Source organism: Rhinolophus sinicus, chromosome 16, assembly GCF_057876585.1.
Source record: "Rhinolophus sinicus isolate RSI-liver-muscle chromosome 16, RSI-T2T, whole genome shotgun sequence".
In the NCBI taxonomy this organism is placed as follows: domain Eukaryota; kingdom Metazoa; phylum Chordata; class Mammalia; order Chiroptera; family Rhinolophidae; genus Rhinolophus; species Rhinolophus sinicus.
Window position 1 is genome coordinate 9,128,798 of NC_142516.1, and position 23,068 is coordinate 9,151,865.

The window sequence follows — 23,068 nt, forward strand, 5'->3', positions numbered from 1 at the left end:
TTTTCTATCTCCTTGTCGATCAGTTGGTGAATATGTGCCTTTCTTACCTTCATGAGTATGCTTATGCTGGTTTGGATCATTCAAATGTTTTCTTAATTCAAAAATGCATGAAATTTATGAAGATATTTTATTGTGTGTCAACAACAATGCTTATGACATAAGTATGTTCCATGTAATCCCTGGGCACCCACGATTGTCCTCAGCATTCTGCTTTTGTGTGTAAATGGGAATGGGATAGAAAAGACTGCATGGAGGCATTATGGAATATTAGCAATAATATAGCCTTTGGGATCAGATGTAGGTAAAAACCCCAGCTCTGCTGTATTGCGCACTCTTAGCTAAACGGTGCACATACCATATTTTGTGGTACCCTTAGTATGGCTCTATGACTATATTACCTTTCTTTTTTTTCCCTTCAGATGAGGAAACAGGCTTAAAGAGTATTATAGGTAACTTGTCCAGGGTTGCACAGGAGAGCTGGAATTGTAGCTTTGTAGGGCATACCAGAGTACACCTTAAGCTGTCTTAAGCAATTTGAAGCAATAATGTTTGGGGTCTCTGAATCTAAAAAGAAGCGAATACCATACAGGTTTGATAACAGGATTAAAAATAGCACCCCAAAAGCTCTTAGTCCCTGGTCCAAAGCTTTTATTTATTGAGTACTTGCTAACATACTATTTGCCCAAATTCAGTGTCGTTGGGAAATAAGAATAACCCTACGCAACATATGATTATGATTGCTGACAGTATAGCTTATGTTGATTAAACAAATTTGGAGAAGAAATGTTTGATGTAAGAGTAATTGGGGAAGGCTGAAAAGAGGAAGTATGGACTGGGGTGATGGGATGTGCATTTCTTATATAGTAAAAGCACAGATGCAGAGAATACTAGAACTTGGACGTGACACAAAGATAAGACTTCGGAAGGCATGAGAAATGAATAGCTGCAGGTTTGTTAACTACCATGTATCAGAGAGGCCGATTATGAAAGAACTTGAAAACCAGGCAGAGGATTGTAATCTATATTTTAAGAAATATAATTAATGATATTTCAAGATTAATCTAGTGAATTGATGATCCTCTCCAGAACTCCTTTAGCTCACCTCCTCTAGTCTTGTCTGACATTATTCTGGGGTGCTTGACCCCTTCTGGCTTGGTGATAGTACAGGTGGATACTGTTAGTTAGGATTGAAGTGGTTTGTGTTTCTGTGATTTGGGGAACCAACAGATGTTTGACAACATTTTTTCCTTGTCATAGTCATTTAAAAAACCCCTCTACAATTTACCATCATTTCATAGAACAAAGGTCATTTTTGACATCAAAGATGTAAAAAGAGCCATCTCTGAATAAATGGTTTTGTGAAAAACTGTAGTATCCTCATTTTTGCCATTTGTGAAGATGAGTGAGATTTGTCCCCAACCCGGTGGTATGCACTACTCTAGGCTGTCACATTATTGATACATAAAAATCGGTTCTAATAAAATGGAAGTAGCTGAAGAGAAAGTTTCATGCCTCCTCCCAGCTTCAAATAAATATCAAGGATCTACCAAACACAAAGTGTACACAAGGAATCTAGAGAGGCTGGAGGGGATACTGCCTTCAAGGAAGAATTTTATAATGTACTAAGGAGCTACGTGTGATTTTCAAGGATGGCCTTGTTCAAGTAGAAGAGGGAAGACAACATTGTGCTGCTGTGCTGGTAGTCTGTCAACAATAAAAATGAAGTGAAATTTATTTTAACTGGCGTAGAAGTTACAGTCATCTGCAGTGCCACAAGATGGTTAGCATACACTTGGAGATCAGTTATATTTAGGCCTTTCAAAGTGGAACACACTGCTTTTAGTTACGATATCAATTGTTGGCAGTGTTGATTTTTTTTCGTGGCAATTAAAATCTCTTGTTTTCTTGGAAGCCTGCGTGCACCCCAGCTTGTTATCCTTTACGCAGAGCACTGAGTACACCACGTTCTATTTTGGTAGATTCTTTGAGTTTTCTGGCTGCATCTTCAATGAAGGGTATCTGTGAGCTGTGAGGGCATTTCATTCAGCATGATGTAGAACCAGGGACCGCAAACGAGGGGGTTCAAAATGAAGCTCGTTTTGGAGAGTTGCCTCACTGTCGCACCTGCCAGAGGAGTTTGGGAAACGACAGTGCTTGTCTTTTGGTCCTGGCGTGGTGCAGTATTGGGGGACGCCAGCAGGTGTGTGGGATGCAGGACGCAGAACGAGCAGAACCTGCCGGCAGGTGTCTGGCACCCAACATGCAGTTTCTACTTTCGGCCGCACAGCGGCGCTTAGGTCTCCTGTTCTGCCTTCCCTTAGAGAAGGCACCTCGGCCGCCACCTGCAGTCTCAACCAAACTCTAGGCGGAGGGCTATGACGGCCCGAGCGTCCAATCGATCATAAGGCTTTCAGCCACATTACAGCTCTAGCCAATGGGAGCCGAGAAGAGGCGCGGAGGAGGCGGGCCCCGCCGCAAGCCTGGCAGAGGCGCGAGGCCCTTCTCCCGCCTCTCCGCCTACCCCAGCCTCCGCCGCTTCAGCTTCCCGAGCGAGCCCTGCGGCCGCCGGAGCAGCTCCCGCGGCGGAGCAGGAGCCGGATGGTCAGAGGAGCCCGGCAGCCCCAGCAGCCGCGGAGTCGCCTGGCCCCCAGGTGGGGCGGGGGCAGGGTGGAGGTCGGGGTTGGCGTTGGGGATGGGGCACTGGAGCGGGCCCAGGGGCAGCGGCTTGGGGCCGTGAAGCATTCGGGGCACAGAGACTGGCGGGGCAGGGGGTTTGGGTTGGAGGGATTCCGGGGGTACCTAGGGGCGGGGAAAGGGGCTGCTCGGCGATCGCATCTTGGAGGCTGGAGGGGCTCGGGAGGGAAGAGGCGCGGAGGGGCGAGGCTGGGGGCACTGGGCCGGGAGGGGCAGGGCGCGCGCGCCCCGTGTAGGGGCGGTGGAATGCGGGGGGCGCGGGGCCTGGAGGGGCGGGGCTCGGAGGAGCTGTGCACGCTCTAGAGGGGGTGGGCACGGGAAAGGGAAGGCCGGAGGGGCTTGCGGGGGTGACGAGGCAGACAATGAGTAGGTAGTGGTGGGTGCTTTTGGGGAGCTGGGCTGTGACGAATAGGAGCTGAGGATGGAGTGAGAGACCAGGAGGCAGAACAGGGTTTGGGCTAACCAGGCATCAGGGGAACAGTGAGTCCCAGAATTGCTTGGTCTTGGTAAATACTAGGGGAAACAGCGAAGGCGTTTTGTAAGGTCAGGTATGGGCTTAGCCAGCCTGTAGCCCCAGAGGGTGCTACGTTGAGTTCTTGATTGGCACAGTAGGGCCCGGAGATGTGTTTTTGTACATTACTTTTAGTTACCATCTTATCTGTTCTGCAGACTGACTGGCACAGTGGAGAAACCACCTCGAAAACGAAAAAGCAGGTAAGGCAAAAATGCCTTCCTATTTTGCTTCGTGTTTTTCCATTTGCTTGACTACACCTGTGCCATATTGCATAATAATACACTATCAATAGATTAAGTTTTTTATTTAGCACTTTTCTTAATGAATACAACTATCTGCAAGACTTTTTTTGGGGGAGGGTGATCTAAGATTATATGGGAAAGAGGCGTAGGTAATTGAGAATTCCTAGTTTTTCACTGTAGCCATAATTTCAACTTCACCACCGCTGTTTAAAAACTAATGTTTACCGAACATCTACTATGTGCAAGCGCTTTATATGTCTATTATTTTCTGTAATCCTCGAAGCACCCAAGAAAGTGTGTTTCATTACCGTTGTTTTGCAAAAGAGGGAACTGAGGCACAGAGAGGCCAATTTTTCACCAAGATTACGCATCTAATATATAATAGCACCAGGATTTGAATCTAGGCAGTCTGACGGCAGATTTTAAGCATTTAACCATTATACTCTAAATGCTTCTGATAAATATACAGTTGAAAGTAGGTTTTCTTATTGCTTTTTCTTTTCTCATTGTGCATAGAGTCTAATACACAGTTGAACCGAAGGAAAATAGAAAAAAGGGCTTCAGTAGTCTGCAAACAAGTGAATTATTCCTTGAGTAATGAAGAAGAGCATATATCCATTCTACAAACATTTCTGAGTGCATTCAACATGTCAGGTGCTATGTAGCAATTCTGTGCAGTCATTCGGAGATTCCTTTTCCACAGATGTAGGCACTGGCCTAGAGAAAGTAAGCTAGAGCAGTAAGGATGTGGCCAGTAGGACTGCTGTCACAGTCCTGGTAAGAACTTTGTAAGTGATCGATGTTAGTAAAACCTCAGAAAACCTCAACAGTAAGTAGATATGAAATGCCGATGGTGGAAGTGCCAACAGCTTTAGTTCGTTTGTCACTCTTTAGTCCTGTACTGTTCAGGAGGGTAGCCATGTACGGCCGGTGAGCACTCGAAATGCGGTAAGCATGACTGAGGAACTTTTAATATTCTTAATATTACGAATTTTTAATATTATTAGCTCTAATTTAAATTTGAAAAACACATACTTGACTCACTGGAAGATGTTTCAGTATGTTAGGGACAACGTGGGCATGGGGATACACTTTGTTCATATGTAAATTTTATGAAATCTAAATACAGATCAAATATTTCCAGCGAAAACTTAATGTCCAAAGTGAGGTGTGCTTTAAGTACAAAACACTCTAGATTTCAGGTTAGTACCAAAAAAAAAAAAAAAGTAAAATTTCTCATTACTAATTTTTATATTGATTACATGCTGAAATAACATTTTGGATGTATTATATTAAATAAAAGTATTACTAAAATTCTTTCCACTTTCTGCAAATACCTACTGGAAAATTAAAAATTACATCCATGACTTGCATTGCATTTGTTTCTGACAGCCCTTATTTAACTCTTGTTACCCCATTGCCAGACTCTTAGAGTAGCCTGACTAGGTTCCCTACCTAGAATCTTAATTCATTCACCATATTGTTGAATGATCTTGTAATTCTCATGCTTAAGATTTTTCTACGTTCCTCATGGCTTATTAAACATAATTCAGACTTTTAGCCTAATCATAAGAAAGAGACTGTCTTTATTTCACTTCTGCCTATCTTTCCAGTCACAGTTCAGTACTGTGGCCATGGGAATTCTCTATAACGGACCTAGTAAATGTCAAATATTAAATAACTTTGTGCTGAACCCTTCGTGATGAGTTAATTGCTGGATGTAGCTCTGTTCTGTTTGCTGTTCCTGGAACTTATGTTTTCTCTTTGCTTTGGGTTTTTTCACATTGTTTCTTTTTCTTTGGAATACTTTCACCTTACCCCTTGGCAGGCTCCCTCCTTTAAGCCTTAACTCAGGTCACATCCACCCCTTCTTCCTCCTTCCTCTGTTCTACCTTGTTTGCTCCCTTGATAGCCTGGACATACACCTAGGTATCATGGTTTGGGCCGAATTTGAGTCCTAGCTCTGTCCATTACAAGTTGTGAGATCATATGCAAGTTAATACAACTCTGAGCCCCACTTTCCTCATCTGTGTAATGAAAATGCTACATGCTTGGTACAGTGCCTGGCACATATTAAGTAAACAATAAATTTTAGGTGCCATCAAATGCCTTTTATTTCCCACCTCTTTTCAAAATATATACAATCTAAAGGATTAAAAATAAAGATATTAAGGCAAAGAAGAAATGAGAGAAGAATCATAAAATCAAACCAATGGCAGAGTTAGTCTGTAGACTAGAAAGTTCCTAAAGGTGGGTTCTATATACGGCTCTGAGTTTCCTAGAGCAAAGCAAAGAGGAAAATAAAGCCCACCGTGCAGGTTCACGGTGTCTATAAAATCAGACACATGTTGTTCAAGAGAAGCACAGCTTTTTTGGCTGTTAGGTCTGAGAGAAATTTCTTGCACTGCTCTTCAAAGGGGGGGTCACTGGTTTTGTGGGGGGCGGGACGGGAAATCCCAATGATAAATACAGTAGTGAGTTTTTGGAGATTGCTTCTTATACTGCTTCTCAGTTCAGGTTCAAGTAGTGCCAGTGGATGTCCTGCAGAGAGCCAAAGCAATGTGGTTTAGGTTTAGGTATGCGGCTCACTGGTAGTTAGACTTGGTTCAGAGATAAAGGGGGTTGATAAGCCACAGGCACTCTTGCTTATCCCCAGCACCGAGACTAGAACTGTTGACTGAATTGTTGAATGGATGAGTCCTAAAATAATTCTCCAATAATTTCCAAGGAGAATTATTTCTTGTAACCAAGTTTTGGTAGCCATGAGGCAGCCATGAGTGTAAGCTTAGCTTCTCAGTCAAGAATCATGAGGGCACATATTCTGCACGTCTGATTAAGATCAGATGCTGATCAAGTCAGGATTTTGGCATGAATGGACAGCCAGCGTACGTCTCTAAAGAAGCCCTATAGGCAAGACCAAGATTTTCCTAAGAAAACAATTCTGGGATTGCTCTAAAAATAGACAACGAAGTGGCCAATTAAGACCCTAAACATGGATCACAGAGAAAGGATATAATGGTTGTAGCCAGTAATTTTTTGTAACTGTTATTATCAATTGCATACTGTGGCCATAAAAATTCTCAGTATCAAATGATACAACTTCCTGGTGAGCACTTCAAATGCATTAATTGCTGAATGTAGCCTTAAGTATCCCTTTGAATGGGCCTGCTGTGTAGAGTTGTTGACTCTTATACTTTATATCCTATTACATTTTGGAAAATAGTTGCCAAAAGTATGATTTTTGTTTTAGGATTCTTGTTAAACCATTCTTTTATGATAGACATTACGGTAGTTAGGGCTGCTGAAATATCTTTTGAGAACCTCCCGAGTGCAGACTAAACTAATACAGTTAACATATCCTGCTGTTATTATTTCTTTGTATCTTTTTCCCCCCACTAAAACTTTTATTTCTTTGTCTTAGTTCATCCTTGTATCCCTAGTACTGAGGGGGTACATAATACAACTATAAGGAACTAATAAATGAATTGGCAAGAGGCAGCTACTGTGGGGTGGGGCTTGGGTGGTCTGAAATAATGTGATACTATTTAATGCCCTTGATAAACTACTACACTGAAAGGAATTTTAAGGTTAGGAAACGAGCTCTGTGTGCTTTTGGAAAATTCTGAAGACTAGTGTGACTGTTACTAACGTTTGGGTTATGAGTGAGAGAATCCTTTCAGATCTTACTAAGAAAAAGACCAATTTGTGTGGTTAGGATTCACATTAATTAAAGCTTTAGTGTATGATTTGGGTTTTTTGTTTGTTTGTGTGTGATGTATTTAAAGCAAAGGGATTCAAGCATTTTGATGATGTATGTAATTTGTTTGAATTATATTTCAATTCAAAGAATATTTAAATACTTTCTAGTTCTGGGTACTAGAAATAATAGACATGAATGAGCTATGGCCCCTGCTGGGGAAAAGCTCATATATTCAAGGGGCAGACAGACAACAAAGAAATGAGACAGTGTAATGCCTTTGTGTATTTACAAAGAGTTTTTGGTAATTCTGCATGTTGATAGTGAGGGCAGTTTCCATAGACATTTCTGTTAGGACCTGAAGGTTTAGAAGGTTAATTTTGGCAGTAGTGTGACTGTTGAAAAGACAGAATAGAGCCTGGATGTGGCCTGACTAGTGAGGAGGTCTTAGGTGAGCTGAATTCAGGATCTGAGCCATGACAGTGTCGGGTGTGGAGAGAAAGCCGTTTTTAAAAGCTTGGGCTGTGATGCCAGTTTTTAGGGATTAAACTGGTTCTCAGTGAGGGGCGATTTTGCCTTCCAGAGGGCATTTGGCAAGGTCTGGAGACATTTTTGGTTGTTAACAAGTGGGGGCATCTAGTGGGTAGAGACCAGGAATGCAGCGAACACTCGCAGTATCCGGGAAAGCTTCCCACATCTAAGAATTTTCCAGCTCAGATTGTCAGTGATGCTGAGGTTGACGAGTCCTGGACTAGAGTTTGAATCCCAGCTCTTCCAAATACTAGGTTTGGGCTCTTGGGCAAAGTACGTATTTAACCTGTGAATCTGTTTGCTCTTTTGCAAAAAAGAGGTAATGCAATTCATGATAGTACTTACCTTGCAGGATTATTCCTCTCCTCTAATAGTACATAAACTGTGTGAGTGCAGAGTTGTGGGTTTTTTCGGTCTGTTTTCTTTACTATTCTATTCCTGGTACCTAGATCAGTGCCTCACGTGTAATAGGTTCTCAGTATCCCTTTGTTGGCTGATTCAATGAATGACTTATTGAGAAGATTCAATGAAATAATGAAATGTAAAGCACATCAAGGAGTCAGTAAATGATAGCTACGACTATCATTCACTTAAATATTTTTATTTGGCCTTTCCTTCCAGGCTTTTTAAAAATCAGCTTTATTGAGGTATTATTTACATATAATAAAATTCACCAGTTTTAAGTATACAGTTTGATGACTTCTGACAAATGTACACTGTCGTGTAACCACCCGCTGCCGTTATGGTATAGGACGTTTCCGTCATTGTTCCCACACACACACATTTGCTCATGTTCGTTTGCAGTCATGGTTCTGGCAACCACTGATCTTTTTTCCCCTGGCTTTATCTTTTCCAGAACGTCATACAAGTGAATCATTCATTATATAGTCTTTTGTGTCTAGCTTCTTCCACTTGGCGGAATGCCTTTGAGATGCATCCATGCTATTGTTTGTAACTGTAGTAAATTTCTTATCACTGAGGAGCATGCTACTGGGTGATTTTACCACAGTCTGTTTATCCAGTTGATGGGCATTTGTCTTGTTTCTAGTTTTTGGCTAGTTTGAATATAACTGTTACGAACATTTGAGTGAAGTTTTTGTGCAGACACGTTTTCATTTATCTTGAGTAAATGCCTCGGAGTGGACTTGCTGGGTTATATGGCAAGTGTATGTTTAGCTTTTTAAGAAATTGCTAGACTGTCTTCCAAAGGGGCTGTACCATTTTGCATTCCTGCCAGCAATGTATGGGGTTCCATTTGTGCCATATCCTTACCAATACTTGGTATGGTCATTCTTTTTCTTTTTAAACAGCTTTATTAAGCTATAATTGGCATACAACAAGCTATACATATATAAAGTGTACAACTTGATAAATTTTGACACATTGAAACCATTGCCATTCTTTGCTACTGTAGGGGTGTGTAGTGATACATATCTACCTATATGTATCGTATGTATCATTATGTTTTTAATTTGCCTTTCTCTGACAACTAATGATGTTGAGTATCTTTTCATTTATTTGTGAGCCATCATGTAACTTCTTTTGTGAATTTTCTGTTCCGCTCTTTTGCCCATTTTTTAAAATCAGCTGTTTGTCTTTGTATATAGTTATGAGTTCTTGATGTATTCTGAAAACCCGTTCTTTATCAGGTTTAAATTTTGCATATATTGTTCCCAGTCTATGGCTCGCCTTTCCCTTTGCTTCACAGTTTCTTGGGGAGCTTATTTTTAAAAAAGATTTTATTGGGGAAGGGGAACAGGACTATTGAGGAACAGTGTGTATTTCCAGGACTTTATTGGGGAATAGTGTGTTTTTTCCCAGAACCCATCAGCTCCAAGTCCAGTTGTTATCCTTTCAATCTTAGTTGTGGAGGGCACAGCTCAGCTCCAAGTCCAGTTGCCATTTTTTTTCAATCTAGTTGGGGGGCGGGGGTGCCCACCATCCCATGTGGGAGTTGAACTGGCAACCTTGTTGTTTTACACACAAGCTCTAACCAGCTGAGCAGCTGAGCCATCCGGCTGCCCCTTGGAAGCTCAGCTGCAGCTCAGCTCAAGGTGCTGTGTTCAGTCTTAGTTGCAGGGGGTGCAGCCCACAATCCCTTGCGGAGTCCAACCGGCAGCCTTGTTGAGAGCACGCGCTCTTACCCAACTGAGCCATCTGGGAGCGCTCTTACCCAACTGAGCCATCTGGGAGCTCAGTGGCAGCTCGTTGTCTTCACTCTAGTTGTAGAGGGTGCAGCTCACTGGCCCATGTGGGAATCGAACCGGCAACCCTGTTGTTCAGAGCTCGCACTCTAACCAACTGAGTTATCCGGCTGTCCCTTGGGAAGCTTTTGTTAATAGGTTGGATGGGAATGCTTTTAATTGAGGCAGCAGATATAGGAGCAAGTTTGGAAGGGTAAGATTATGAGTTTATTTGGCTCTGCGGAATATAAAGTGCTTTAGTGAACCATCTCTAACCAGGCAGATGAAAACATGGGTCTGGAGCTGAGAAGAGAGAGTAGGGCTTGAGACACAGATTTAGAAGTCATCAGCAAACACCTGATGGTCCAAGTCATGAGAGAAATAATGAGTGAAATCACCCAGAGAGACCATGTTGAGTGAAATGCGAAGAAGACAAAAGAACGGTACAGTAACACGGACCAAACTGCTTTCTGTCCTTTAGATGTGCTCTCTTTCTTAGCAGTGTTATCTGTAGGTAGTCATCAAGCAAGTAGTGTTTATCTCTGGGAGATAGATCTCTATACTCTTTGGGGAGAAACTGAGATCCTGCAGGTAGTTACACAGAACACTAGGAGAAAATTCTCCAGTATACACTGAAACACGGGAGTGTCATGTGTTTACAGAGCTTCCTTGTGGCATGTGTGCTTCAGCAGCAGCCCTACAGAAATGCAGTGGCTTTGGTAAAACGTGTGTCAGTGAAAACCTAGTGCATGATGCCAAACTCCACTTCTGAGGCAGATCCTGCAGAGGCCCACGTTACCATGGTCAAGATACTCAGCATTTTCATGGTAATATTTCATTTAGTAATAAAACCTAGACTAGCTCCAGCAGTAATTTTCCAGGGTGTTCAAGAGCCCAAAAGTTCCTTGGGACTAATTCAGGGGCTCCCTGGAGGGTGGGATGCTAGGAGCAGCCAGAAGGTTAACAGGCTAGTCTCTAATGCCCTACTTCTACTTTCTGTCTGTCTATTTTTAATACGGAAAATTTTAAATACAGACAAACTTAGGATACTACAATGAATCTGAATTGTTCGTCACCCAGCTTTGCCCAGTGGAAGCCTCTTTGAATTGGCTCCTGGGTCCTTTTGACACGACTCCTTGCTTCCTGGTTGGAAGGCTAGTTCAGGCCCATCTTGTATGTTTTCTGCTCAGACGGAGAATCGGCCATTCTCCATGGAGGTGTGTGTTTTTTGGTGTCACTCTGCCCCAAACTATATGTTTTAGATCCTGAGATTCTATTTGAAAGAAGGGATTATATAACGTAAAAATAGTTTTGAAAGCAACAAAGCTAGAAGAATAGGTTATGTACTAGGTTATTCAATAATTTTACATAAGTGTAATTTTTTTTCATTTGGTATTTTGATAAATGTTGAGTAGCACACGTTGGGAGTTATATTTTAGGTTAAGATCCTGAAATATAGGTAATCTGTAATGCTCATTTTATAGCTGGATCTGTTGAGAGATCAAGAGGTAGAATTGATTTTTATTTTTTATTTTTTATGGAAATTGTGGATTCCTAACCTAAATAGATGGCTTTCCTACAGGCCAGGTTTTTTCGGGGGGTGGGGTAGAAGGGAAACCCAGACAGATACACATGAATAGTAACTAATTGCTTAATATTCTACACATTAGGAGAGTATAACCTGGAGAAATTTTGGTGTAATATGTTACTAATGGAAAAATCTTAATGTTTTGATGGAGCAACTTGTTTGGAACTTTCTTTGAAACCACCGAGGTTGATGAGTTGTAAAAAATATCCGTAAGTTAGTAAATTTATTGATCATATGGTAAGTATGAATCTTACTTCACAAAAATCAGATAACCAAGACATATTACAATATTTCCTTCAAGTGAAATCAAATCCAGTCTTTGACACCCGCCTCCCCTCCCAATTCCACCAAATTGATGAAAAATTCAATCCCAGTAATTAAGAATAGGCCTCCACCCCTCCTTAGGGTTATACAATTACCTGAGAAGCTTATGTGGACCCTGGAGGAAGGTGGAAGGTTAGCTTTCAGTCCTTTGTGGCCGATTGTCTAAGAGGATAAGGCTTCTTAATGTCTAGTGTCCAACTTCAGGCGCAGGAATGGTTGCGGGGTGGGGATTCTGGTTGGAGGTTGCAGCTTTCCTAGGAGCAGCACACACCCATTTCCCTCTCAGGACTTGTCGTTCATCTGTAGTCATTCATCTGTGCTGCTAGGAAGAGGAGTGGCAAACCCCCCTCTTTTTGTGGGTCCCAGAGAACCCCGCCCCTTCTCAGATGGTCACCACATTTTTCTTGTTTCTACCTTTCTGCCCTCAGAGGTACTATCTTTCCACCCTGCCCTCAGCATAATCTCCTCAAGGAGCTCACATTTTCAGAAAAGAACACAAACCTCCCCTGAGGCAAGAACTATCTTCTCAGGGGTTGGGGAGTAGAGAGAGAATAAAACATCCATTGATGTGGTAATAACTTATCCAGCTACTTCTGTTTTTCTTCAGTAATTCGTTTAGTCCCTGTGGTGGTTTTAAAGATCTGTTCACAAATTCTTTGATTCTTTTTTCTTTAAAACATGGAGCTTAGTTCTCCTCCCCTCGAATGTGGGCTGGACTTAGTGACTCACTCCGGGAGTGGTGACAGGTAACTTCCCAGGTCAGGTTACCAGGAGACTTCGGCTTCTGCCCTGGGTACACTCTTTTACTCTCTCTCCTGAATCACTTGCTCTGGGGGTGGCTAGCTGCCACGATGTGAGGCGGCCCTGGATAGAGGGAGCCAGTTGCTATGTTGTGAAGACTCTCAGGCAGCCTGTGCGGTGGGCTACATGGTAAGGAAGCGAGGCCTGCCAGCAACGCCATGAGTGAGCTTGTTACGTTAGTTGTGCCTTGAGGGGACTACAGCTCTGGCCAAAGGCTTGACTTATCCTGGCTTCACAAGGATGATATGAGTGTTATGAGCCTGTGGTTTTTTGTTTTTTAGCATTTCCTTTCTTCCAGCACTGGCTCCATTGTACCCAAAGGGCTAAGCTTTTTTCTCTGGCTAAGCTTTTCCTCCTGGATAGGTCTCTGATGGGGGTGTATGTGTTTGGCAAGCTGCTATCTTTTGTTTAAAGGCATTGAAGGACAGTTTACTTCGAGGCAGTGTGCTGTGTCCTGTCCTAGTATTGGAATCTCCATTCATTTACTCTTCATCTTTAGTCATTGTTTCTTTGCCTGGTCTTCTGTCCCACAGATTGGGAAGTAATCCCTGCTCATCTTGACTCTTATTATTTAAAGAAATTTTTTTAAATTGGGGCATATTGGGGAACAGTGTGTTTTTCCAGGAACCATCAGCTCCAAGTCAGGTCATTGTTTTCAGTCTAGTTGTGGAGGGCGCAGCTCACTGGCCCATGTGGGAATCGAACTGGTGACCTTGGTGTTATGAGCACTGTGCTCTAACAACTGAGCCAACCGGCCTATCGTCATCTTGACTCTTATTAAGGGAAGAGCCAAAGGTAGTTGCCCAGTAAAGAGTCAGTTTTCTTCGGCCTGGTACCTGCCACCAGGTTTTTAACGCTCTCAACCTCTTCTAGGCTCTCTGGGAAGAATAGGTAAATCAGAGTCAATTAAGCTGTGATGGTTAATTTTATGTGTCAACTTGACTGGTCCATGGGGTGATGAGATGAGCGTTTGAAACAGTAGATTGAGTAAAGCAGGTTGCCCTCCTCAGTGCGGGTGGGCCTCTTCTCATTAGCTGAAGGCCTGAGAAGAAGAAAAGGCTGCATGAGAGGGAGAGCCTCATGCCTCACTGCTTGAGTTGGCACATCAGTCTTTTCTTGCCTTTGGATTCAAGTTGCAACCGTGCTCTTCTTGGGTCTTGAGCCCACTGGCTGTCAGACTATAACTCACAACATCAGCTCTCCTGATGCTCAGGCCTTCAGACTCGGACTGGAACCACACCATTGGCTCTCCTGGGTCTCCAGCTTGTAGAGCTTGTGACTTCTCAGCCTCCATAATTGTGTGAGCCAATTCCTTAATTCTCTGTTTGTTTACACACACACGCACGCACACACACACACACACACACACACTCACACTCACACTCACACCCTCTACTGGCCCTGTTTCTCAGGAGAACCCTGACTAGGTTCTCCTGAGAACCTACATAAGCCTAGTTATTTCTATGGCCTAACTATCTTTCCTCCCAGGTTTCCCAGAGTGCCCCTAAACCTGTCATAGCTTCTGCATTACTAGCTGTGGCTTCTCTTCTCTGCCATGAAATGGCCATCTTCACCACAAGCTAAAAGCAAAGTTTATGTTTGTGTTTTCATAAACTTGGAAGCTGTTTTGCAAACATTTTACTTTCAGGGTAGGCACCCTTCTTTATATTCTTGCTTTGCAGCTGCGTTTCTTTTTTCAGTGCTCTCTCCATGTACACCTCAGGCCTGTGGGGCAGTCTCCTGGGAGTTCTTCTCTGGGTGGGACCCATCTCGAAGGTGCTCACACATGGTTCCCCAAAGGCCTGCAAGGTGGCAGTCAGGACTTATAAGCTGTTGTGATCGTTTCCAAACGATAGAGTGATCACATACGGATTTTTAGAGAACAATTGCCAAAAACAAAAATTTTAGGTTTAGAATAGTTGCCGTTAGCCTGTCGTACAAGAGGTAAGCAAGCCAGTTATCTATTGAGATAACTCCTGCTAGTGGCAACAAAATTGTCGTCAACAAGTAAGAGGATTCTTACTTTTTCATAAAACAGGTGTATGCACTAATATGCTCCCAAACCAATTTTAAATCATTAAGCTATAAGTTTAAAAGAAGGGGAATGCTTTTAATAATTCACGAGAATGACAGAGTCTGTGTTGGAAGAGATTAGTCATGGAGTCCAACCACAAGCACAGCAGCAGTCCCACTGAAAATGAAGTCCTTACAAATTCCTTCGTCTCAGGTCTTTTCAAATATGGTTTAGTCACATGTTTACCAATCGCTGACGTGTAGTCAATGTTTCCTAAGAATTTTATTTAAATTGAATGTCTCGTGTACGTTCTATTGCATATAAATGTCCTTGTAACAAAATACCAGTAGCATTTAGTAGAGGTCATGAATGAATTCATGGTACTTCTGTCACGATTGATTTTTCTCAATAAACATGATAAAATCACAGCGACGGTCATATGGGTGTCTACAGAATTTTTACTTTTAAAAAGAGGTTCTTATACTTAAAAACATTGGAAACCACTGAATTAGATCTGTCTGGAGCCATTTCTAGCTCTAATATGTGGGGGAGGGACTGGGCTTACGGAAGGTTTGTATAAGAATGGGTTTAGAGAGGATGTAGTATATAGCATGCTGGAGAAGTCCCCAGAGCTTTGGCTGGTTTCTAGTCACGCCTTTCCCACATGTCCCAGGGGTTTGATTCATCTTTATTCCAGTGTCCTTACGTAATCTGTTCTCTCTGCCCATAAACCCATCTTGGAAACAATGCAGATGCCTCAGCTTGTCCCTTACCTTGTTAACTCTGAAGGTATATTGGATGCTTTTCATTTTGAAGGGTTTTTACTGCCAGTAACAATAAGGAATTGAATAAATAAAATGTATGCATTCTAGGATTTAGAATTTTACTAAAAATAAGATGTTTCCATAACCATCATTGAAAGGTAAATGAGAAAAGCTCAGTTTTCTAGCAGTTGCTAGAATAAAATCAGGAGACTAAATGACGCCAAAAGTTTCTTCCATCTCAAATATGTTTACTTTTTAGTGGGAGATTTCTCACTTTGTGTATTTTATCACTCTTTTTATCCCGGGAAGTACCTAACTATCCTTTCTTCTATTTTTCTTTACCATTTGACCCTGAAGGTAATTAATTACTGGTAGGCCATTGATTTCATTTTATGAATGAATTCACAGGGGAGGAGGAGCTACAGAGCATTGTTTTCAATATCTTTGCCTCTAGTTTTTTGCAGGAAATGTCTACTTAATAAAAACTATAAACACTATTAACAAAAAGTCAGCTTTGATATATTCTGACACATAACCAACCATTCCATTGGTGTGAGGGATTGTATTTCCCGAAGATGTCTGCAGTGGTATCTTACATGCCACATGTACTTCCTGTGACCTTGACACTCCTCCCATCTAGTGGTGAGGTCTGTTGTCCCCCTCTCTTAACCAGGGCAGGCCCTTGTAACTGTTGCCACCAGTGGAGCATGGCTCAAGCCACACTACGTGACTTCTGGGGCTCGGTCATAGAAATGCCATGTACTCCCACCTTCCTCTCTTGGCATACTCGTTTTTGGAACCTAGCTACCAGGCTGTGCTGTAAGGAGCTCAAAAGAGAGGCCTGTGTGAGAGAGAAACTGAATCTCCTGGCCCTCAGCCCCAGCTGAGCTCCCAGCTGACACCCAGCATCCACCTGCCAGCCTGTGAGTGAGCCTTCCCGTCCCAAAAGTGGATGCTAATCCCCAGACTCCATGACGCTGCCCCAGTGGGTGCCCATGTAGAGCAGAGAAGAGCTGCCCCTGCCAAGCCCTCCCTAGACTACAGATTCATGAGCATGTAACAGACTTGTTTTAAGCTACTAAGTTACACAGCGGAACATATCTGAATTGGTATTCCACCTCGCCCCCAGAGTTGGGCGTAGAGACCATACTATACATTAAACTGCCTCAACTGTGAGAATAAGATGTATTTCTAGCTTCAGAAGCACTGTTAGTACCATAAGAGGAGAAAATTGGATTCTGTGTCCTCTGCCCTTATAGATTTTTATGTCATTGGCTCTTCATTTTACATATTTATTTAAAAAATTATGTTTTTATTTAATTAAAGGGTAATACAAAATAGCAAAAATTGGACAATAATATCACTTCCCAGATAACTCCATTCCCACGTCCTTCTAATTTAGAAGGTTGTGTGCTTGTTGATAATAAGCAGTGAGTTTGGAATGATTCAGGCCAGCTGTGACCTTGGAAAGGAGCATCCCCTTTGTAACTCAGTTTCTCCATCTGTGAAATGGGATCTACTTCATAGGGTTGTTGTGAGAGTTCAATGATACGTACATACAAGGGGTAGTGCCTGCCACAAAATGTTGGCTGTTCGTTTAATCACTACTCTGTCATTGGCATTATTCTTTTTAGACTAGGATGGGGAAAGATAACCAGCAGAAAGGTTGCATTCTGAAATAATGGAGTAAATACTCCTAAGAAGTTAGGAACGGAAGGATTTGGGGAAACCTGAAGGAGTAAGTGATTAATAAACGTGTTTTATTAGGTTGGTGCAAAAGTAATTGCGGTTTAAAGGTTAAAAATAATTGCAAAAACCGCAATTACTTTTGCACCAACCTAATAGATTTTTCAAGGCTTAAAGATTTGCTTAAGAGGTGAAGACCAGAATGATCTCTTTGAGAAAAAGAATTAGGGACAAGGGGATGGAGAAATTTCAAAACCAGGGATGGGCAGGTGCTGGTTTTTGGATTTCTTGATAATGACTGGCATTTACTGATAGATTAGGACGTAATGTCTCAAATATATAACCTGTTGTGACTGTTGTTGTTTTTTAAATAAGTCCTTTAAATTTATTGATGAATACTTTACATGCAATAATCTTAAGTGTTTGGGGCATTGTGTGTTTTTGTCAATGCTTTTTTTTTTTTTTTTTAATATTTTATTGAGTAAGGGGAACAGGACTTTATTGAGGAACAATGTGTACTTTCCAGGACTTTTTTTCCAAGTCAAGTTGTTGTCCTTTCAATCTTAGTTGTGGAGGGTGCCTTTCAGCTTCAAGTTGTTATCCTAGTGGTGGAGGGTGCAGCTCAGCTCCAGGTCCAGTTGCCATTACTAGTTGCAGGGGGCACAGCCCACCATCCCTTGCGGGAGTCGAACTGGCAACCTTGTGGTTGAGAGGATGCACTGCAACCAACTGAGCCATCCGAGAGGCAGCTCAGCTCAAGGTGCCCTGTTCAATCTTAGTTGCAGGGGGTGCTGCCCACCGTCCCTTGCGGGAGTCGAGGAATCGAACTGGCAGCCTTGTGGTTGAGAGCCCACTGGCCCATGTGGGAATCGAACCGGCAGCCTTCGGAGTTAGGAGCATGGAGCTCTAACTTCCTGAGCCACCGGGCCGGCCCCAGTCAATTCTTAATTGTTTAGTGTTTAGGTTGATTATAAAGTAGAGTAAATGAACTAAATGAAAGGAAGGGACTAAGGGAGGATCACTTAATTCCAAGGGTGCTGGTGCTTATTAGCAGAGCAGGTTCATATATATGTGTATATATATATATTTTTTTTTTTCATTTTTTTTTTCTGAGCATGAAAATAATTTATTGGTTAGACATCTGATTTATTCATGCATTAGGCCTACTGAAGATAGAATTAACATAGCTCATGGAGCAGGAAAAGAAAATTCCATTCAGCACCTGCTTCTTTTCAAATTTCCTGGGGACAAAATTTTTGCACAGGTTTATATTTTTTACTTCATTCGAAGACAGATGGTTTTTCCATGCTCTCACCGACTGAGCTAACCAGCCACCCCCGAAGACAGATGGTTTTATTCCCACTTACAAAGAGAGAAACTGAGGCTCAGGAATGTCAAGCCACTTACCCAAAGTAGCATAGCTAGGAAGTGGCACAGTTAAGACAAACACACTTTTTGTCTGGCTCCATAACATTTTTGCTATTACAGATAAAACATTGCATTTTTTTAAAAATAAACTTTGGTGGAGATAATTTCCTGTAAGGCTTTATTAAAGTCCCGTAAGTAAAATGAAAATAGTTTTGGTTTTTTTTTAGGCACGAAATCGTCATCTTTTCAAAAAATTTTTTTAAATTGGGGAATATTGGGGAACAGTGTGTTTTTCTAGCGCTCATCAGTTGTCCTTCAATCTAGTTGTGGAGGGCTCAGCTCAGCTCCAAGTCCAGTAGCCATTCCCGGAAACCTTGTTGTTAAGAGCTCGCGCTCTAATCAACTGAGCCATCTGGCCGCCCCTCAAAAACAGTTCTTGATGTACATATCTTCTGGTTTCAAATGCTTCAAACTTCCTCAAGCTGCTAAAACCATTATTTTCTATTTTACCAATTTCTGTGGTTCAGGTAATTAGGTAAAAATAGTTGTTTTGGGTAAACTTACTTGTTTTCACTGCTTAAGTATCAAAGAAAGTAAAGACCATTAAGAATGAAAATAACTCTATTTCTAGATAGTTCATGCTATTGCAAGTCTCATCGATAACAAGATTTAGTGAGACGCAGAAATGTAAATGATGTTACTTAATTTTAGTGGCTAGCTAACACACCGCATGCTAGAGACTAGGTGATGGACAAGTAATTTGAGATGTTACTGAGTGAAAAACATCTTCGCTCAGATTCACTCACTTCACTACATTCAATATACAGTAATGTAGTATTTGATTCAATCAGGATAGTATTCCTGAAGGCTGCAGATTTTTTGTCTTCTCTCATTTTGCATTCCTTTATCCTTTGCAGCATGTTCTGTTTTTTTGTTGTCGTTCTGTTTGAAAACTGGCACCAGGTAAGGAATTAAATATAATAGGTGAAAGGGTAAATGAAAGTTTAGCCATTCATTTTCATAAATTCTTTTAAAAATTTTCTTTATGGAAAATGCTAGCTCAGAAAATGGGATAATTAAGACAGATTTCATGTGCAGACAATCATTTGTTCAACAGCTATTCTAAAAGCATCTAGATATGGTAAGTACTTTTTGTATTCTGAGGACTTAAAATGGATAGTCTACTGACATTCTCAAGAACACTGAAAGCAGAAATAGTTTTAATATGTTGTTGATAATTTCATCTTAGATTTAGTTTTCTATAAACTGGTAAACCTCGAAGAGCTTTTATTTGTAATAAAAATTTTAAACATCTCAAGTTAAATTCAGTGAGTATTTTATAGTACAGTCTGCCCTACACTCCTGATACTCTTTTCTCTGCTCTACTTTTAATTTTTTAAATAAAAATGTACATATATTCTCATTCATTCATTCTGGATTTTGCTTTCTGTCATCTTTGCTAGAATGTAAGCTCTGTGAGGGCAGGAATGTATCTTTGTTCATAAAGCCCAGAAAATATCTGGAACATAGTAGGTTCCCAAGAAAGATTTTATTAAATAAATAATGTTTATCTTAATTATTTTAATGAAATCTAACATATATACAAAAAAGCCTGTATGGCATATGTATTCTTTAAAGAAGAAGAACATAAACATCTTTGTTCCACTGGCCAACTTTAGAACTAGTACATTATCAATACCTTGGAAGTTCTTCACATGCCTATCACTTCCTTCCCTCCCCTATCAGAAGAAAGCACTGCTTTGAAATTATTTTGATTCCCTTGCATTTTTTCATGGTTTTAGAACTTATGGATGTTAGTGTTAGATTTGTTAAACTTTGTATATGTGAAATTGCACTGCACCTAATCTTCAGATTGCCTCATTGATTCAGATTGGGAGTTTTAGATTCATTCATGCTGATGCATAGAGACGTGTTTCATTCATTTTCTCTGTTATATAGTATTTAGTTACATGACTGTGTCACAATTTATCCAGTCTCCTATCTGTGAATAATTGAATTATTTCTATGTGTAAGTTACAAAATGGAACCACACACTTTTTTTTTAAAGGTATCTCCTGCTGTACATGTGCAAGAGTTTCTTTAGGATATACATCTAAAGACTTTTCTGAGTCACACAAAATGAGCAGCATCAACTAAGTATTGGCAGTCGTTTCCTGAAGTGGTTGGTACCAATTTACATTCCCATGACCTACCTCTGTGGGAGTTCCAGTTTCTCTACTTCCTGGCCAGCACTTGGTATTTTAAAATTTTAGCCGTTGTGGTAAGCGTAGAATAATATTACTATGTGTTTTTCTTTCAAAAGAAAACATTTTTTATTTCATTCTTAAATAACCACAATTATTTGGGCACTTCACAACTTCTCAAACCTTGGAATCCCACCCATCACCTCATTTCCTGTACCAAATGATTTTCTCATGATACTTGCTTCTTAGGACAGCAGCCACTGCAAATATCAGCTTCCCAAAGGTATGACATTTAAAGAAATGTAAAGTGATCTAATGTTAAAACTATAAGCTTCCCAGAGCTTGTAGTTTGTGTGGTATCCAACAGATGTCACTGTGTTTCCCTTGAACATTTAAAGTACCCGGTAGCATCCCTGAGGTACCTGAGCGCACGGTTTGGGAACCGTCGCCTTGGAATACTAGTCATGGTTACCTCCTGCGAGTAGTAATTTTACTTATTTTTCATACTTTCTGGATTTTCCACATTTCTTTATAATGAGCATATAACTTACGAGAGGTTAGAGAGAAGATTTTATATATGTACTATTTTAAAAATACATTAGCCAAAGTCCATCCTTTCTGTTACTTTCTTTGGTTTTTACCTAATGTCCTTTTTCTGTGCCGCACAGGATGCCACATTCCATTTAGTCATCATATTTCCTCAGAGGCCTCTTGACAGTGACAGTGTCTCAGACCTTTCTTATTTTTGATGACCTTGACAGTTTTGACGAGTACTGGTCAAATAGTTTTTTAAATGTCTTTTAATTGGGGAAGACTACAGAGGGAAAATGCCATTCTCATCACACTGTATCAAAGGTCCATGCAGTCCACATGACGAGCTGACGTAGTGTTGGTCAGATTTCTTAACTGTAGAGTTACTCCTTTTCATAGTATATTCTGTGATACGCAGTTACTGTGGGCAATCCACACTTAAAGAAAGGGAGTTAGGCTCCACTTCTTTGAAAGCAAAGTACAGAAATTATTTTAAGTTTTTCTTCATAGGAGATGCATCTGTTCTCCACCTATTTATTTATTTGTCTATCTATTCAATCATTTATTTATGTAATTGGACTCATGAATTTTTTACACTTTGGTTTATAATCTAGTATTACTTTTGTTGTTGTTGAAATTGTTCCACTTTGGCCATTGAGAGCTCTTCAGTTGGCTGCTGTGTCCTTTTGACATACTCCTGTGATTTAAAAAAATAGGGGCGGGGGGAACACTTTCCTACTTCCTGGTACTACAAGATACTCCCGGCTCATCTTCGGTATTTCTTGTCTTAGTCACAGAATCAAACTTCTCTCCAAGGAACCTGTTTCCTTTTATTGGACCTGGAAGCTGCGTGTGCTTGTTGCTCCTGGGGTACAGCAGAGTTAAGTAGTTGGGGCAGAGACTTCATGGCTCACTGAGCCCAAATATTTACTGTCTGGACCTCTACAGATACAATTGGCTTCCACCTACAGTTATATAACCATTTCAGTGGTAGTTCTGGGTTGGTTTGGATTGGCTGATTTTTCTCATTATTGCTGCATATTTTCCTGCTTCTTTGGATGCTTGATAATCTTTGATTGGATGCCAGACATTGTGAAGGGATTGGAGTTTAGTTTTGTTCTGTTTTTTTCCCTATGAATTTCTGGAGATTTTTTCCTACAATGCAGTTAAATTGCTTGGGAATATTTTGATCTTGTTAGGTCTTGGTTTTACGCTTTGGTGGGTGGGACCAGAGCAGCATTTAGAGCTATTGTCACTAGGACTTATCATTCTCTACTACTGTGGCAGGAGCCTTCTGAATAATCGACCAGGGAACTGCAAGGTTTTCTGCGTCTGGCTGGTGGGAACAGGCACTATTGTTGCCCTGTGTAAGCTCCAGACACTGTTCCCTCTGGTCCTCTTGGGTGGTTCTCTCTGTCTGCAGTAATTTTCTTCCACACATGGGCTCATATATATTTGGTGGAATACTTGAGAGAAACTCCCCACAGATCTCCAGCATTTTCTCTCTGCAGCTTTTTCCTCTACAGTATCCTGCCCTGTGAACTCTAGCTGCCTAGGTCTCCCTGGACTCTCAGCTCCATCTTTAGGATACCCCTGGGCCCTGCCTTGTTCCCGCTCCTGTGCCGAGCACAGGAGATGCTCTCAAGGCGGTCAGCTGGGGCAAGTGTGGGACTCACCTCGTATGTCCTCAGAGGTCGCTGTTCTTTGTTGCCTGATGTACAGTGTTTTCAGAACCATTGTTTATCTATTTTGTCTGCTTTCTTTTCGTTGTTTCACGTAGGAGGGTAAATCTGGTCCCAGTTACTACATCTTGGCTGGAAGTAGAAGTCTTTGAGATCTTTTTTTAAATCCCGAGTGGGTGTTTAATTCTATCAAATGCTTTTTCTGTGTCTATTGAGACGATCAAATTATTTTTTTCTCCTTTTTT

General features: G+C 41.3%; 1 protein-coding gene across 4 annotated transcripts in view; it reads left to right on the top strand.

The window, feature by feature from the left end:
• Window positions 1–2,475: 2,475 nt before the first annotated feature.
• Window positions 2,476–23,068, top strand: part of SCAI (suppressor of cancer cell invasion) — a 119,568-nt gene continuing 98,975 nt past the window's right edge. For all 4 annotated transcript variants that reach the window (XR_002137097.2, XM_019728557.3, XM_074331003.2 and 1 more), the window contains exons 1-2: window positions 2,476–2,651; window positions 3,364–3,408. Coding sequence is in view for 3 of the 4 variants with exons in the window: in XM_019728557.3 (XP_019584116.1) it covers window positions 2,599–2,651; window positions 3,364–3,408 (98 nt within the window). In the remaining variant the exon portion in view is untranslated. The remainder of the gene's footprint in view (window positions 2,652–3,363; window positions 3,409–23,068) is intronic.